At 44.3% G+C, this 15,732-nt stretch overlaps 1 protein-coding gene across 6 annotated transcripts in view; it reads left to right on the top strand.

Moving 5' to 3' along the window:
• Positions 1 to 8,699: 8,699 nt before the first annotated feature.
• The window catches only part of RNF167 (ring finger protein 167), a 108,120-nt gene continuing 101,087 nt past the window's right edge, over positions 8,700 to 15,732 (top strand). Inside the window, exons 1-2 of one of the 6 annotated variants that reach the window (XM_030187145.1) lie at positions 8,700 to 9,310; positions 12,278 to 12,424. In XM_030187145.1, coding sequence (XP_030043005.1) covers positions 12,398 to 12,424 — 27 coding nt within the window. In that variant the 5' untranslated portion in view covers positions 8,700 to 9,310; positions 12,278 to 12,397. The other 5 variants (XM_030187141.1, XM_030187143.1, XM_030187147.1 and 2 more) reach the window with 5 other exon arrangements.

Genomic DNA, 15,732 nt, shown 5'->3' on the forward strand with positions numbered 1-15,732 from the left:
CTCCCCCCCGCCCACATTTGGTATCTCTCCCTCATTATCTGAAACCCATATCCCCAGCCCCAATCCAGCATCTCTCCCTCATTCTCAAACTCCCCGTCCCCACATCCCACCTTCCAACTAGAGTGCCACTCATCCAGAGGCATAGCTGGGTGGGTCGCCAGGAGAGTGGCTGCTCCCCCAAATGGACTTCCGACAGCGACCGCGCTTATTTTTGACGCCGTTTGTTGCATTTAAAATATGTGCCGGCGCCATCAGCAGTCTGCTCTCCACACCCCGCGCCCTCAACCTGGCTATGCTTCTGCACTCATCGCCACAAGTAATCTCCTCTACCCCCACCTGTACCCACAACCTTCAGAAGTAGCTAATTTATTTAATTATGTCACTGAAATACATTAGAGACTCTGGCAGAGACCCATTTACAGAAGTATTGTATTTTTCCCAATTAATATTTCCAAATAAGCAAAGGCACCTCATTAATTTGAAAATATTAATTGGGAAGAATACAATGGGTATTGTAAATGGGTCTCTGCTGATACATTCAATGTGAAAAGATGACCCAGCAGTTTGTAGGTCCTGGCCCTCACCGATGTTGTTTGGTTGTGGGTAAGGTTGTCTGCTGAACAGAGAGCAAATAATAGTCTAGCTACTGCCTATGCTTATCTGCAAGTTTGTACTTCGCAGATCGCTAGTGCTAGACAACATACCTATTATTTAGACAGCTCTGTGCTGTGGGGCTGTATGGTAAGGGGGGAGAGGCTGGATGGGCATTTCTGTTCCTCAACAGAAATGCCCATTCAGCCTCCACCCCCCTCCTTACCATACAGCCATGTAGCATGGAAGGAACAGATGGCCTTCTACATGGCCACACTTATGACACATATGTACCCAAGTTTCTGTGTCACAGTTGACCTGTCATGCAACCAAGATTGCTGCCTCCTCTCACATCACCGTGTAGGGTCCCAATAAAACTTTTTTGGGTGCTCTTACTCTTTGCGATTTGTATCCGGTCTATCTTGGTTATCTTCCGTTCTCTTTGTTGTTCCTCTCACATCAACCCCAGCATTTGATAATACCACATATTTAGTGCACAAAGTAGAGACACACACCCTGGTATGTGAAAAATATCAAACATCTGTATTAAACTATAACCCATAACTATATACAAAAAACATTTTTTAAGTCTCTCAATGGAGGCTTTCTCCTCCTCCCTCCATGGCCCTCTGCAGCAGGTTCACTGCCAGCAGCAGGAGCTGCCTCTGTGCCGCAAAGTGCTGCTCATTTGAGTTCCGCAGCGCAGCCACCTCCTGAGGTAACTGGTTTTGTGTATGAACCAGTTGCTGCAGGAGGTGCAGTAAAGCAGCATTGTTCGGTGCTGGTGCCTGCATCTCCCCCTCCTCTTCATCCTCCTCAAGGGGAGGCATATCCTGCCAGGGGTCTGGGACGTGCAGCACCTCCCATTCCCCTGGCTCCATCACCACACACTGGCGCCCTTCCACCACTGCCTCCTCCTCCTCCTGTGCCTCCTCCTCCTCTTCCCTGCCTGCTGGGGCAACTGCTGCTTCCTCCTCCTCCTTGAGCTGCTGCTGCTGCTCCTGCTGCCCTGTGTGTATAAAAGGTTTGTTCTTGAGAGCATCACATCCAACATGGCTTGCATAGTGCAGGAGCTGGCTGGCATCAGGCGGGGGTGGGGGGGAAGGTGTGGTCAGTGCCCTGGGGTATAGGCCTGGAGTGGGAGATGCATGGGATCTTGCTGGGTATCTGTGACCTGGGTTGGCTACTGTTGGAAACAGGATGCTGGGCTCGATGGACCTTTGGTCTTTCCCAGTATGTCAATACTTATGTACTTATGAGATGACATGACAGGGAACCCTGGAAGCTGGTCTGAAAAAGGAGTCAAAGCCACAACAAAAAGGAGGTGCAAACCCTCACGGAACCGTGAGATATGAAACAAAAAAAGTGAGGAGAACGAATGAGGATACCAAAAAATGTGTTTATTCATATAAAAAATGACCCGACACGGCCGTGTTTCGGCCCAAAGGCCTGCCTCAGGGGTCTTTATAACCTAAACAAAACAATGGAACAAATAAAACAAAACATTGTAAATGATTATATTGTATATGATAAAATGACACATAACCATCAAAAGCTCAATGTTACATCATTAAATTAAAAATTATTTAAGAAAAATATATATTAAGATTGTATATAAAAAAAATATATATATAAAAAAGTTTTGAAAAAGGAGTACCAAGATGTGTTGGCAGGGCACACTCATTCCTCAGCAGCATGTTAGCATTTTGAGTTGTGACTATGGTTGGATGACCAGTTTGGTTTTTGTTTTTTTTTTTTTTTTGGGGGGGGGGGGGGGTTGGGGGGGTGGAAGCACTATTTCTTTACATTACTTTAACTTCAACAATTTTTATTAAAGAAGCACATACATTATAGTGCATGTAAACAGAACGTGTACAATCAGTCAATGAACAATAACTGCAATAAATGTCAAATATTATACATCTTCATTAGTCTTTTAACTTTTGTCCCCCCCCCCCATACCCTAATATTAACGTTCTTTCCAACCAGGTATATTTATTAATACCAATTTGACAAGAACTCCTTTTTCCCCGTGCCACTGGACCAAGACTCCGACACGCAGGAGCCTCCTAAGACCTTCAAGGTCCATTATCCCTATCTAAGCTTAAACATATATCTCCCTTCTCTCAGGTTTGATACAGTTCAACAATCATCCTTGTGGGGGATTTTAACAAAGCGATCTTCCTTGGAATCTCTGCATATAAGTAGATCTCTTCGATCTCCGACTCCAAGATCAGCTTGTCTTTCCATACCCCCCCCCACCAAAACTCCTCCAATAAAATCTTCCCCCCCTTTTAACCCCCCCCCAACTCTAATGATACAACCAACCAACACACTTCCTCATCTAAAATGACTCTTCCACCCAAGGAATATCAAGCTCCCCTCAACAAAAGGGCAAGAAGGGCCTGGACTCTGATGACCCTCCCCCCAACATGCTGTTCCTCATCCCTTACCTTTATTATTCTTTACATTACTTTAAAATCATGCTATTACATCCACTAAGAGCAGGACCTCAGGCAGGAATACCATGAAATAGTATCCACCCCAGAAAGGGGGATACAGAAGTGAGGCACCCTTCCCTGCCATAGCTGTTGCAATGTCACCCATTCCTTTGCATGTTATCTCATTCATCTCAGAGGAGGTTAGTTGGAAATTGCAGCTACATTCATGGGAGGGTAGCTGCAACCTCAGGCCTTGATCTCGGACAGAGGTGTTATGACTTTGCCTATTAGTAGGGCTTATTTTGAGGGGGTACTCAGTATTGGCACCTTTACCATTGTCTGCTAAAATTGACCTATGGACCCCAAGTTTTAATGAAAGAGCTCAGGCTTTACATACCAATTCTGCCCTGTCATAGATTCTGTGACTGGTTGCAGGGGGCCTGGCTATTATGGGGTGGGTACCTCAGTGATCATCCCACCCCTGAAGGGTGGCCTAGCATTTGAGTACCAGCGCCTTTTTTGATAGAAAAACTGCACTGCCTGTTTAGTGGATGTTAATTCAGAAAATAAAGTTATGTTTTTTCCCACTAAATGACATATTATTTAGGGAGGTTTTTCTGACCTATGATTATTTATGGACCGACCACGTGTTAAAATGGTTGCAACGCAACAGGAGTAATTGTGGATTCAGGCTGTTATGAGGTCTTTTCCTTCCTATTTTGAAAGGACTATTCTAAGAACTTTATTGTGTTACTGCACTTCTATAGTATATTGAATAAACCATTGTTCACTTGTGATAATAAACCAGTGCCACAATTTTGGAGTGGGCTTAAGCTCAAAGTGAAGGGGCCAAGGCAGGCCCCCTTGCATTATGTCCCTGGGGGGAATAGATGCTGGATAGGGGGTATAATAGAGTGAACTGAAACTTATTCTCTTACCCATCCCTGCTGTCACTGGTGTAAATAAAATATTTTTTGGAATGGCTGTGTGACTGAGGTGTGCCAGGGGCGGAGCCATGAGGTATAGTGGGTGGAGCCAATGAAGAATGGGCAGGGTGGGGCATGTACCAAAAATCTCCCTCTCAAAAATCGAGACTACTTGGAAGCTCTGAAGAGCTGAAGTAAAGATGTGAGTCCATGTGCCCCAATGAAAGGAGAGTTTAATTTTACTTCCATTTAATTACAAGATATTCCATCCTTATAACACCAGGCTTCCCAAGGCAGAATAAACAACAATTAAGATGAATCTATCAGGAAACAGGATATTCTCAAATCTGGCCATATATTACTATATTCTATAGAACCGTGTAGAAAAATGAGCACAAAATAGAGTTTATTACTGCTATTTCTACCTACCAGCTGCAACAATTTGTAAAGCTGTTTCACTGATATTCAATTTTATTTGATATATATATCTAGAAATGGGAAGCTTTCAAATAAATAAAAAATCTTTTATACTCCACCTTTTAAGGCACTGCCTATCCAACTGGAACAGTTTTAAATTTTTCACAGATGGACCACGCCTAGGCAGTCCGTTCTTCTAATCTTTTTGCTATTGTTTTCAATAGTTTGGTATTGTTTTGAGTGAACAAAAATGGCGACAAGCTCCGCCTACCGGCTTCAGCCCTCGCAACAGGCTAGAGAGGCTTATGCCGTCTCTGTCCTGTTCTCAATCTAACCTCCTTTTTGCTATTGTTTTCAATAGTTTGGTATTGTTTGAGTGAACAAAAATGGCGACAAGCTCCGCCTACCGGCTTCAGCCCTCGCAACAGGCTACAGAGGCTTATGCCGTCTCTGTCCTGTTCTCAATCTAACCTCCTTTTTGCTATTGTTTTCAATAGTTTGGTATTGTTTTCAGTGAACAAAAATGGCGACAAACTCCGCCTACCGGCTTCAGCCCTCGCAACAGGCTAGAGAGGCTTATGCCGTCTCTGTCCTGTTCTCAATCTAACCTCCTTTTTGCTATTGTTTTCAATAGTTTGGTATTGTTTTGAGTGAACAAAAATGGCGACAAGCTCCGCCTACCGGCTTCAGCCCTCGCAACAGGCTAGAGAGGCTTATGCCGTCTCTGTCCTGTTCTCAATCTAACCTCCTTTTTGCTATTGTTCTCAATAGTTTGGTATTGTTTTCAGTGAACAAAAATGGCGACAAGCTCCGCCTACCGGCTTCAGCCCTCGCAACAGGCTACAGAGGCTTATGCCGTCTCTGTCCTGTTCTCAATCTAACCTCCTTTTTGCTATTGTTTTCAATAGTTTGGTATTGTTTTCAGTGAACAAAAATGGCGACAAGCTCCGCCTACCGGCTTCAGCCCTCGCAACAGGCTAGAGAGGCTTATGCCGTCTCTGTCCTGTTCTCAATCTAACCTCCTTTTTGCTATTGTTTTCAATAGTTTGGTATTGTTTTGAGTGAACAAAAATGGCGACAAGCTCCGCCTACCGGCTTCAGCCCTCGCAACAGGCTAGAGAGGCTTATGCCGTCTCTGTCCTGTTCTCAATCTAACCTCCTTTTTGCTATTGTTTTCAATAGTTTGGTATTGTTTTGAGTGAACAAAAATGGCGACAAGCTCCGCCTACCGGCTTCAGCCCTCGCAACAGGCTAGAGAGGCTTATGCCGTCTCTGTCCTGTTCTCAATCTAACCTCCTTTTTGCTATTGTTTTCAATAGTTTGGTATTGTTTTCAGTGAACAAAAATGGCGACAAGCTCCGCCTACCGGCTTCAGCCCTCGCAACAGGCTAGAGAGGCTTATGCCGTCTCTGTCCTGTTCTCAATCTAACCTCCTTTTTGCTATTGTTTTCAATAGTTTGGTATTGTTTTGAGTGAACAAAAATGGCGACAAGCTCCGCCTACCGGCTTCAGCCCTCGCAACAGGCTAGAGAGGCTTATGCCGTCTCTGTCCTGTTCTCAATCTAACCTCCTTTTTGCTATTGTTTTCAATAGTTTGGTATTGTTTTGAGTGAACAAAAATGGCGACAAGCTCCGCCTACCGGCTTCAGCCCTCGCAACAGGCTAGAGAGGCTTATGCCGTCTCTGTCCTGTTCTCAATCTAACCTCCTTTTTGCTATTGTTTTCAATAGTTTGGTATTGTTTTGAGTGAACAAAAATGGCGACAAGCTCCGCCTACCGGCTTCAGCCCTCGCAACAGGCTAGAGAGGCTTATGCCGTCTCTGTCCTGTTCTCAATCTAACCTCCTTTTTGCTATTGTTTTCAATAGTTTGGTATTGTTTTCAGTGAACAAAAATGGCGACAAGCTCCGCCTACCGGCTTCAGCCCTCGCAACAGGCTAGAGAGGCTTATGCCGTCTCTGTCCTGTTCTCAATCTAACCTCCTTTTTGCTATTGTTTTCAATAGTTTGGTATTGTTTTGAGTGAACAAAAATGGCGACAAGCTCCGCCTACCGGCTTCAGCCCTCGCAACAGGCTAGAGAGGCTTATGCCGTCTCTGTCCTGTTCTCAATCTAACCTCCTTTTTGCTATTGTTTTCAATAGTTTGGTATTGTTTTGAGTGAACAAAAATGGCGACAAGCTCCGCCTACCGGCTTCAGCCCTCGCAACAGGCTAGAGAGGCTTATGCCGTCTCTGTCCTGTTCTCAATCTAACCTCCTTTTTGCTATTGTTTTCAATAGTTTGGTATTGTTTTCAGTGAACAAAAATGGCGACAAGCTCCGCCTACCGGCTTCAGCCCTCGCAACAGGCTACAGAGGCTTATGCCGTCTCTGTCCTGTTCTCAATCTAACCTCCTTTTTGCTATTGTTTTCAATAGTTTGGTATTGTTTTCAGTGAACAAAATGGCGACAAGCTCCGCCTACCGGCTTCAGCCCTCGCAACAGGCTAGAGAGGCTTATGCCGTCTCTGTCCTGTTCTCAATCTAACCTCCTTTTTGCTATTGTTTTCAATAGTTTGGTATTGTTTTGAGTGAACAAAAATGGCGACAAGCTCCGCCTACCGGCTTCAGCCCTCGCAACAGGCTAGAGAGGCTTATGCCGTCTCTGTCCTGTTCTCAATCTAACCTCCTTTTTGCTATTGTTTTCAATAGTTTGGTATTGTTTTCAGTGAACAAAAATGGCGACAAGCTCCGCCTACCGGCTTCAGCCCTCGCAACAGGCTACAGAGGCTTATGCCGTCTCTGTCCTGTTCTCAATCTAACCTCCTTTTTGCTATTGTTTTCAATAGTTTGGTATTGTTTTCAGTGAACAAAAATGGCGACAAGCTCCGCCTACCGGCTTCAGCCCTCGCAACAGGCTAGAGAGGCTTATGCCGTCTCTGTCCTGTTCTCAATCTAACCTCCTTTTTGCTATTGTTTTCAATAGTTTGGTATTGTTTTGAGTGAACAAAAATGGCGACAAGCTCCGCCTACCGGCTTCAGCCCTCGCAACAGGCTAGAGAGGCTTATGCCGTCTCTGTCCTGTTCTCAATCTAACCTCCTTTTTGCTATTGTTTTCAATAGTTTGGTATTGTTTTCAGTGAACAAAAATGGCGACAAGCTCCGCCTACCGGCTTCAGCCCTCGCAACAGGCTAGAGAGGCTTATGCCGTCTCTGTCCTGTTCTCAATCTAACCTCCTTTTTGCTATTGTTTTCAATAGTTTGGTATTGTTTTGAGTGAACAAAATGGCGACAAGCTCCGCCTACCGGCTTCAGCCCTCGCAACAGGCTAGAGAGGCTTATGCCGTCTCTGTCCTGTTCTCAATCTAACCTCCTTTTTGCTATTGTTTTCAATAGTTTGGTATTGTTTTGAGTGAACAAAAATGGCGACAAGCTCCGCCTACCGGCTTCAGCCCTCGCAACAGGCTAGAGAGGCTTATGCCGTCTCTGTCCTGTTCTCAATCTAACCTCCTTTTTGCTATTGTTTTCAATAGTTTGGTATTGTTTTCAGTGAACAAAAATGGCGACAAGCTCCGCCTACCGGCTTCAGCCCTCGCAACAGGCTACAGAGGCTTATGCCGTCTCTGTCCTGTTCTCAATCTAACCTCCTTTTTGCTATTGTTTTCAATAGTTTGGTATTGTTTTCAGTGAACAAAAATGGCGACAAGCTCCGCCTACCGGCTTCAGCCCTCGCAACAGGCTAGAGAGGCTTATGCCGTCTCTGTCCTGTTCTCAATCTAACCTCCTTTTTGCTATTGTTTTCAATAGTTTGGTATTGTTTTGAGTGAACAAAAATGGCGACAAGCTCCGCCTACCGGCTTCAGCCCTCGCAACAGGCTAGAGAGGCTTATGCCGTCTCTGTCCTGTTCTCAATCTAACCTCCTTTTTGCTATTGTTTTCAATAGTTTGGTATTGTTTTGAGTGAACAAAAATGGCGACAAGCTCCGCCTACCGGCTTCAGCCCTCGCAACAGGCTAGAGAGGCTTATGCCGTCTCTGTCCTGTTCTCAATCTAACCTCCTTTTTGCTATTGTTTTCAATAGTTTGGTATTGTTTTCAGTGAACAAAAATGGCGACAAGCTCCGCCTACCGGCTTCAGCCCTCGCAACAGGCTACAGAGGCTTATGCCGTCTCTGTCCTGTTCTCAATCTAACCTCCTTTTTGCTATTGTTTTCAATAGTTTGGTATTGTTTTCAGTGAACAAAAATGGCGACAAGCTCCGCCTACCGGCTTCAGCCCTCGCAACAGGCTAGAGAGGCTTATGCCGTCTCTGTCCTGTTCTCAATCTAACCTCCTTTTTGCTATTGTTTTCAATAGTTTGGTATTGTTTTGAGTGAACAAAAATGGCGACAAGCTCCGCCTACCGGCTTCAGCCCTCGCAACAGGCTAGAGAGGCTTATGCCGTCTCTGTCCTGTTCTCAATCTAACCTCCTTTTTGCTATTGTTTTCAATAGTTTGGTATTGTTTTGAGTGAACAAAAATGGCGACAAGCTCCGCCTACCGGCTTCAGCCCTCGCAACAGGCTAGAGAGGCTTATGCCGTCTCTGTCCTGTTCTCAATCTAACCTCCTTTTTGCTATTGTTTTCAATAGTTTGGTATTGTTTTGAGTGAACAAAAATGGCGACAAGCTCCGCCTACCGGCTTCAGCCCTCGCAACAGGCTAGAGAGGCTTATGCCGTCTCTGTCCTGTTCTCAATCTAACCTCCTTGGGTAGCAACCTCCACGTGCAGCCCGTCACACGCATGCGCCAGTAGACCAGGTGACCTCTGAAGCAGCTGTTCTGTGTGTATGTGTCAGAACCTCCTTGTTGTTATCCTCGCTGCATCAGCTCGGGCATAGAGTAAGTGTAGCTGCACTGAATGTTTGAAAGGGAGGAGGAAGCGGCACGCCTTGGAGAACCCTGGCCTGGGTTTGTAGGTAGGTAGGTGGTCACCGAGAGGCTCGTACACTCCCACGGGAACCCCCACAGGAGCTACCTCCGCCCCGTTCCCGTGTAGCTCTTTACTTAAGTTACCAACGTGTCTGAGATCGTCCGCGAGAGAAGCTCCAACCAAAGCGTTCCTATTTCCAGCGACGGTGTCCCGCCTTGTCGGAAACAGGAAGTTGCGTCAGAGGAGGGCGGGACGCTCAGACAGAGAAAGTATTTATTTGTTTTAGGCTCTTTTGTAGGCAAAACATTGATAGAATGATACAAGAGACGCAAAAAGCAATTGACTCTGTACAGGTAGAATACAGTCACTGAATTGGTCCCTTCTCGAAAGAGCAAGTCAAGGTGGAAGTAGGAAAGTGTAAAAGGACAACTTTCCCTGAGTATTGAACTTGGGTAAGGTAGGTTTGTTTTTCTCTTGCCAGTCAGCATGTAAACAAAGCAAGCTGTGATCCCAGTTATGTCTGATTTGTTGTTCTGTTTTGTCTTGTCTGCCTTGTGCATAAACTGGGAGATAGAAGAGTGATCGCTCCTCCCCCCATATTGTCCCAGTTTTCAAGCTCTGTCAGGTCAGGAGGGGTGAGTGAGGCAAAGCTGGGACCTGTTACTTTAAATGCAAAAGTAGATAGTTTTGAATCCGTGAAGTTATAACCACCAAATTAAGGAAGTAAAAATATGCCTTTAATTAAAATTCTGTTTAAAAATCCATACAACCTGACAGTGCCATGTTTTGGCTTCTGCCTGGGTAAGGGGTAAAACTCTTATCCACTCTCTTCTTATTGACTGCTTGATCTACTACAACCACCTCTTCACAGATCTGTTGCTGAATCATTTTATTCTGCTAGAGTAGCTAGTACAGTAAAGTCTGTAGGTAATTATCCAAAATACCATAGACTCTGGCAGAATAACTCCAGACTGGCTTTCTGTCGTGTACCAGCTCAGGAAGGCAATTCCAATGCTACATCTTGCTCCACTTTGGATACTTGCACTTAATGGGGGAATTTATGCCACAGATTTTCCAGGTAACAACATTAACATACGACATAGAAAGGACAGTGAACCCGCTGTCGGGTTTAAGCAATAGAAAGCATCTAGACAATGAGAAAAAGAGGCAACCATTGGGAAGTAAAGGCAAAAGAAGACATAGAGGGGCATTTTCGAAAGGGACGTCCTTGTTTTGATTTGGACGTCCTCATAAAACATGCCGATCTAGGGGCAGGGAAACCCGTATTTTCAAAACAAGATGGACGTCCATCTTTCGTTTCGAAAATACCGTCAGGGATGTCCAAATCCTTAGATTTGGATGTCCCTAGACTTGGTCATTTCTGATTTTCGGCAATAAAACCAAGGACATCCATTTCAGAAATGACCAAATGCAAGCCATTTGGTCGTGGGAGGAGCCAACTTTTCTAGTGCACTGGTCTCTCTGACATGCCAGTATACCAACCGGGCACCCTAGGGGCACTGCAGTGGACTTCATAAATTGCTCCCAGGTATATAGCTCCCTTACCTTGAGTGCTGAGCCCCCCAAAACCCACTACCCACAACTGTACATCAGTACCATAGCCTGGGTCCTCTTCTCTGCGGTCCATTGCACTGACCACTGGGCTGTTCCAGGGACCTGCTTCATTCTCTAATAGGCCTGGCCATAACATCTGAAGCATTCATAGAGGCTGGTATATATACTGTTTCTTTATAACAGTACAGAGAGGATCCAAAGTACAGAACAAAGTCCAAAATACAACAAAAAGCACCAGGAGCTTTCAGAAACGGGACACAGTTCCTTTAGTGGAGGAATAGCCTAGTGGTTAGTGCAGTGGACTTTGATCCTGGGGAACTGAGTTTGATTCCCACTGCAGCTCCTTGTGACTCTGGGCAAGTCACTTAACCCTCCATTGCCCCTGGTACAAAATAAGTACCTGAATATATGTAAACCGCTTTGAATGTAGTTGCAAAAACCTCAGGCGGTATGTCAAGTCCCATTTCTACTACTACTACTACTACTTAACATTTCTAGAGCGCTACTAGGGTTACGCAGCACTGTACAATTTAACAAACAGAGACAGTCCCTGCTCAAAGAGCTTACAATCTAATAGACAAGTGAATGGTCGGTCCGATAGGGGCAGTCTGAATTCACTGAACGGTAAGGGGTAGGTGCCGAACGCAGCATTGAAGAGGTGGGCTTTAAGCAAAGACTTGAAGACGGGCAGGGAGGGGGCTTGGCGTAAGGGTTCAGGAAGGTTGTTCCAAGCATAGGGTGAGGCGAGGCAGAATGAGCGGAGCCTGGAGTTGGCGGTGGTGGAGAAGGGTACTGAGAGGAGGGATTTGTCCTGTGAGCGGAGGTTACGGGTAGGAGCGTAAGGGGAGATGAGGGTAGAGAGGTAGTGAGGGGCAACTTTGATCCTGGGGAACTGGGTGCGATTCCCACTGCAGCTCCTTGTGACTCTGGGCTCCATTGCCCCTGGTACAAAATAAGTCCCTGAATATATGTAAACCGCTTTGAATGTAGTTGCAGAAACCTCTGAAAGGCGGTATATCAAGTCCCATTTCCCTTTCCCCTTTAATAATGAAAATCAATGTTCCAATATGGAGCCGACACGGGCTGTGTTTTGGCGCCCAGCGTCTGCATCAGGGGTCAAATACGATCTAATATAAAATGAATACTGTCTACAGCGACCAAACTTCTTATGAAATAGAAAGGAATTCCATTTACTCTATAAAATGGTAACTCCAAGCAATAGGAACAGAAAGTCCCTTCCTTCGTTCCTTACTCGAAGAACTGAATTGAATGAGTTTTATTAGAACGTTAGAAATCCATTGGTCTTTCAGTGTTGTGGTTAGTTTTACCTTAAGAGGTGGAGCCATGATTTTTTTACATTAGTTTTAACATTGATTTTTATTTGTTTATTTATTTATTGCATTTGTATCCCACATTTTCCCACCTATTTTCCTTTCTTGCAGTCATTTTGAGAGCTAGTATGCTGAACCAAGAAGCTGTAGTGTTCTCCTGATGCAGCAGCTAAGTGAAACTGGGCCTCTCTTGAGAATTTTTGTGAGAGACTCTACCTGGGACATGTTTATATGAAAAGAATTTGGATTTTTGTGAAGGTAAGTATCGCCGTCATTGAACATTGGATATTTATTCCTGCAAGTTGAATTAAAGTTCTCAGGGGAGTGGCTCTTATGTGCCTCTTGGGTTCATGTAATTTAGACGTTCTGTGAAGGTACATTTAGTAGATATATGCTTTTTTTTTTTTTTTATTTTTTTGGACAAAGCTTATTTTGAAAGTGAATGTTCTGATCTGTGATTTATGTGCTCCAGTGTGGTTTTTGCTCTGTGTTGAAAGGGACTGGTAGTGTTTTGAAGCTGAAGGCTTCTTCTTCTTTTTTTTTTTTTTTTCCTCTATTTTTGGAAATGTAATTTATACAGGCGCAAACAAGTAAATTAACTACATTGAACTGTGTATGTATGATTTTCTGGATGTTTTAGCAGCTCCTCCCTATTGTGCTTTTGGGTAAGAATAGCCTATTGGTTAGTGCAGTGGCCAGAGAACCTGGGTAATTGGGTTTGATTCCCACTGTAGCTCCTCGTGACTCTGGGCAAGTCACTTTAACCCTCCATTGCCCCTGGTACAAAATAAATACCTGTATATAATATGTAAACTGCTTTGACTGTAACCATCTCCCATCCTCTTTCCCTTTCCCTTTATCAAGTTTAATAAAAGCTTGATATACCACCTATGAGTAAGACTTTCTAAGTGTACAATATTAATTCTCAATAGAATGAAAAGAACTCCATTGTAATATAGGAAAGGGATAGCTGTAGAAGAAAAGAGGGAGAAAGGTAAGTAAAAACAAAACTTATTATGAGGATAAAACCAAGGCCAAAGACTAAATACATAAAATCATATCAAATTAAAGCAAATCAAACCAAAGGCCAGAGCTGGCATTGCCATCATCCTGTCTATTCCAGATGGGCTAATTGAGGGGCTCTGAGCTACCTATTGAAGTTCTCAGCGTTACATAGTCTTACCTCTCCCTTTTCCATAGGTAGAGAGTTCTTCAGAACAAGCTACAGTCTTTACCAAAGACTTTAACCCCCTTCCCCAGCTTCTAATAAACTCTCTGTGTACAAGTGTGCTATTGTTGGCCAAGTCAGTTGTCCCCAGGTGGATTACAACATCTGTGTTAGAATCTTTAGTCTCTTCTCTGATTACAGTCGGTATTTGGCTGGTACTTCTGGTAGCTGAGGATCCTGGAAGACATTTCACTTCATTGGGTTCCTTGAACTGCAAAATTAATGCCTCTGATCATGGAGTCCCTTTTGTCAGTGCTTTGGGGGTGTCTTTTGCCTTGAGCTACCTTAATTATTTCTGGTTCCACCTCAGTTTTTCCCTGAGCATCACAATGCTCTAAAGCAGAAAAAAAATGTATGTAGGGATAACAGTTGTAAGGGTGGATTCTTCTTTGCCACACATCATAATCTACCTGAGCCTACTGTGAATTATTCTTTGAGGCAGTGGGGGTAAATTGGTATGATGATCTACCGTGTTTCCCCGAAAATAAGACAGTGTCTTATATTAATTTTTGCTCCCAAAGATGCCCATATCTTATTTTCAGGGGATGTCTTATTCGGGAGTAGTAGGGGGACTGTGGCGGTCGGGAACAGTATTGAAGTGGGGGGCGGTATCCTGCAAGAGTAGGCCGTGGCTCGCCTATCTGCCCACAGTGACCGCAGGACTCGAGCGGAGCAGAGCTGCCCTGGCCGGGCTGGGAATGGAGGAGGGGTATGAACTAGGGAAGGTAATGGAATGCGGGGCCAGGCTGCTCTGGCTGGGGGTCTCGGGAGGTTGTGAGAGGGCGTAGGGCGCAGGATCATCCCTACCATATTACAAATGTTAAAAAAAAATTCTACGGTAGCTCCGTTCCCCTTTGGTGGCGCTTTATGCGCTCCTCCTGTACATTCGCAACACTTTCCATCCTTCTAGTCTGACTTAGCCCTTGTGCGATGGAGCAGCGCCGAAAGGGCTCGGTTACTCATTTTCTTTTCTTTTATTATTTCTGCAAGGGGGATGTTTCTTTTCTTTCCGGGCTCACTTACCGGTAGTTGATCTTCACAAAAGCGTGAAGGAGGATGGTAGGCGTCTGCTGGACGATAGATTTTCCACCTCAGTCGTTTCTTGCATTTCTTTTATGTTATTTCGTCTTTGGGTTGCAGCGAAAAAAATTAAGGTTTCTGTGTCCATGTCCCATCGGGGCCAAACAAAAACTTTGCTAGGTCTTACTTTCGGGGGAGGCCTTATATGTAGCAATTCAGCAAAACCTCTACTAGGTCTTATTTTCAGGGGATGTCTTATTTTCGGGGAAACAAGGTATAGTCCTGGAAACTCCTTTTGTTGCATCCAATTCCTGCTTGTTTGTTGAGCGTCCTCATTTATATTAGCAAACCATAATTATTACATTGAATAAAAGTAATGTTGATTGGTTGGAATGGATATGAACAAGTTTACTATGGTAGGCTTAACAATCAGCAAGATTATCTGCATATGACTTCATTGAGGAGTATTGTCAATGTTTGGGTTGTCTATATATGAATAGCAAGCTCAAGGGTGGGTGGTGAGGGATAGAATAAATGGGACTATAAGTCTTAATGATTCTGCCAAGCACCACTAGTTCCCTAGGAAGGGCAAGCAATGAGACAATTTGATACAAAAATCAAGTTCTGTTAGTCTATTTTCTCCTTTATATCTAAATATCCCCTGTAAATACAGCAGTATCTTTAGTGCAGTCTCTAACTTTAGATTAAACCAGCTGTAAGACTAAAACTGCTTTCTTATATAGGAAATGGCAACTGCAGCCCTCTTGGAGTGATGGATGCCTTTGTTACATGTGGCAAGAATACTGTGACTTTGAATTTATGGGTAGGATAGACATAGAAGAAGAGGTTGTAGGAAGGGAAGGCTGGGAATATGAGATGGACTACTGATGATATTGTTATTGCATATGGTAAATAAAAATGCAATAAAATTAAAGTACAAGAAAGAAAAAGAAATACAGATACAAAACATCAAAGAACGTGTGGGAGTGGAGGAGTGGCCTAGTGGTTACAGCACCGGTCTTGTAATCCAGAGGTGGCCAGTTCAAATCCTGCTGCTGCTCCTTGTGATCTTGGGCAAGTCACTTAACCCTCCATTGCCTCAGGTACTAACTTAGATTGTGAGCCCTCCTGGGACAAATATCCAGAGTACCTGAATGTAACTCACCTTGCGCTACTACTGAAAAAGGTGTGAGCAAAATCTAAATAAATAAGATTCTGGAATCCTAAAGAGTGACAAGATTCCATGCAGAATCTCAAAGAGTAGCGACATTCCATGTAGAACCCCAAAGAATAGCAAGATTCCAGAGTGGAGGAAGTG

This window comes from Microcaecilia unicolor, chromosome 14, assembly GCF_901765095.1.
Source record: "Microcaecilia unicolor chromosome 14, aMicUni1.1, whole genome shotgun sequence".
Lineage (NCBI taxonomy): Eukaryota > Metazoa > Chordata > Amphibia > Gymnophiona > Siphonopidae > Microcaecilia > Microcaecilia unicolor.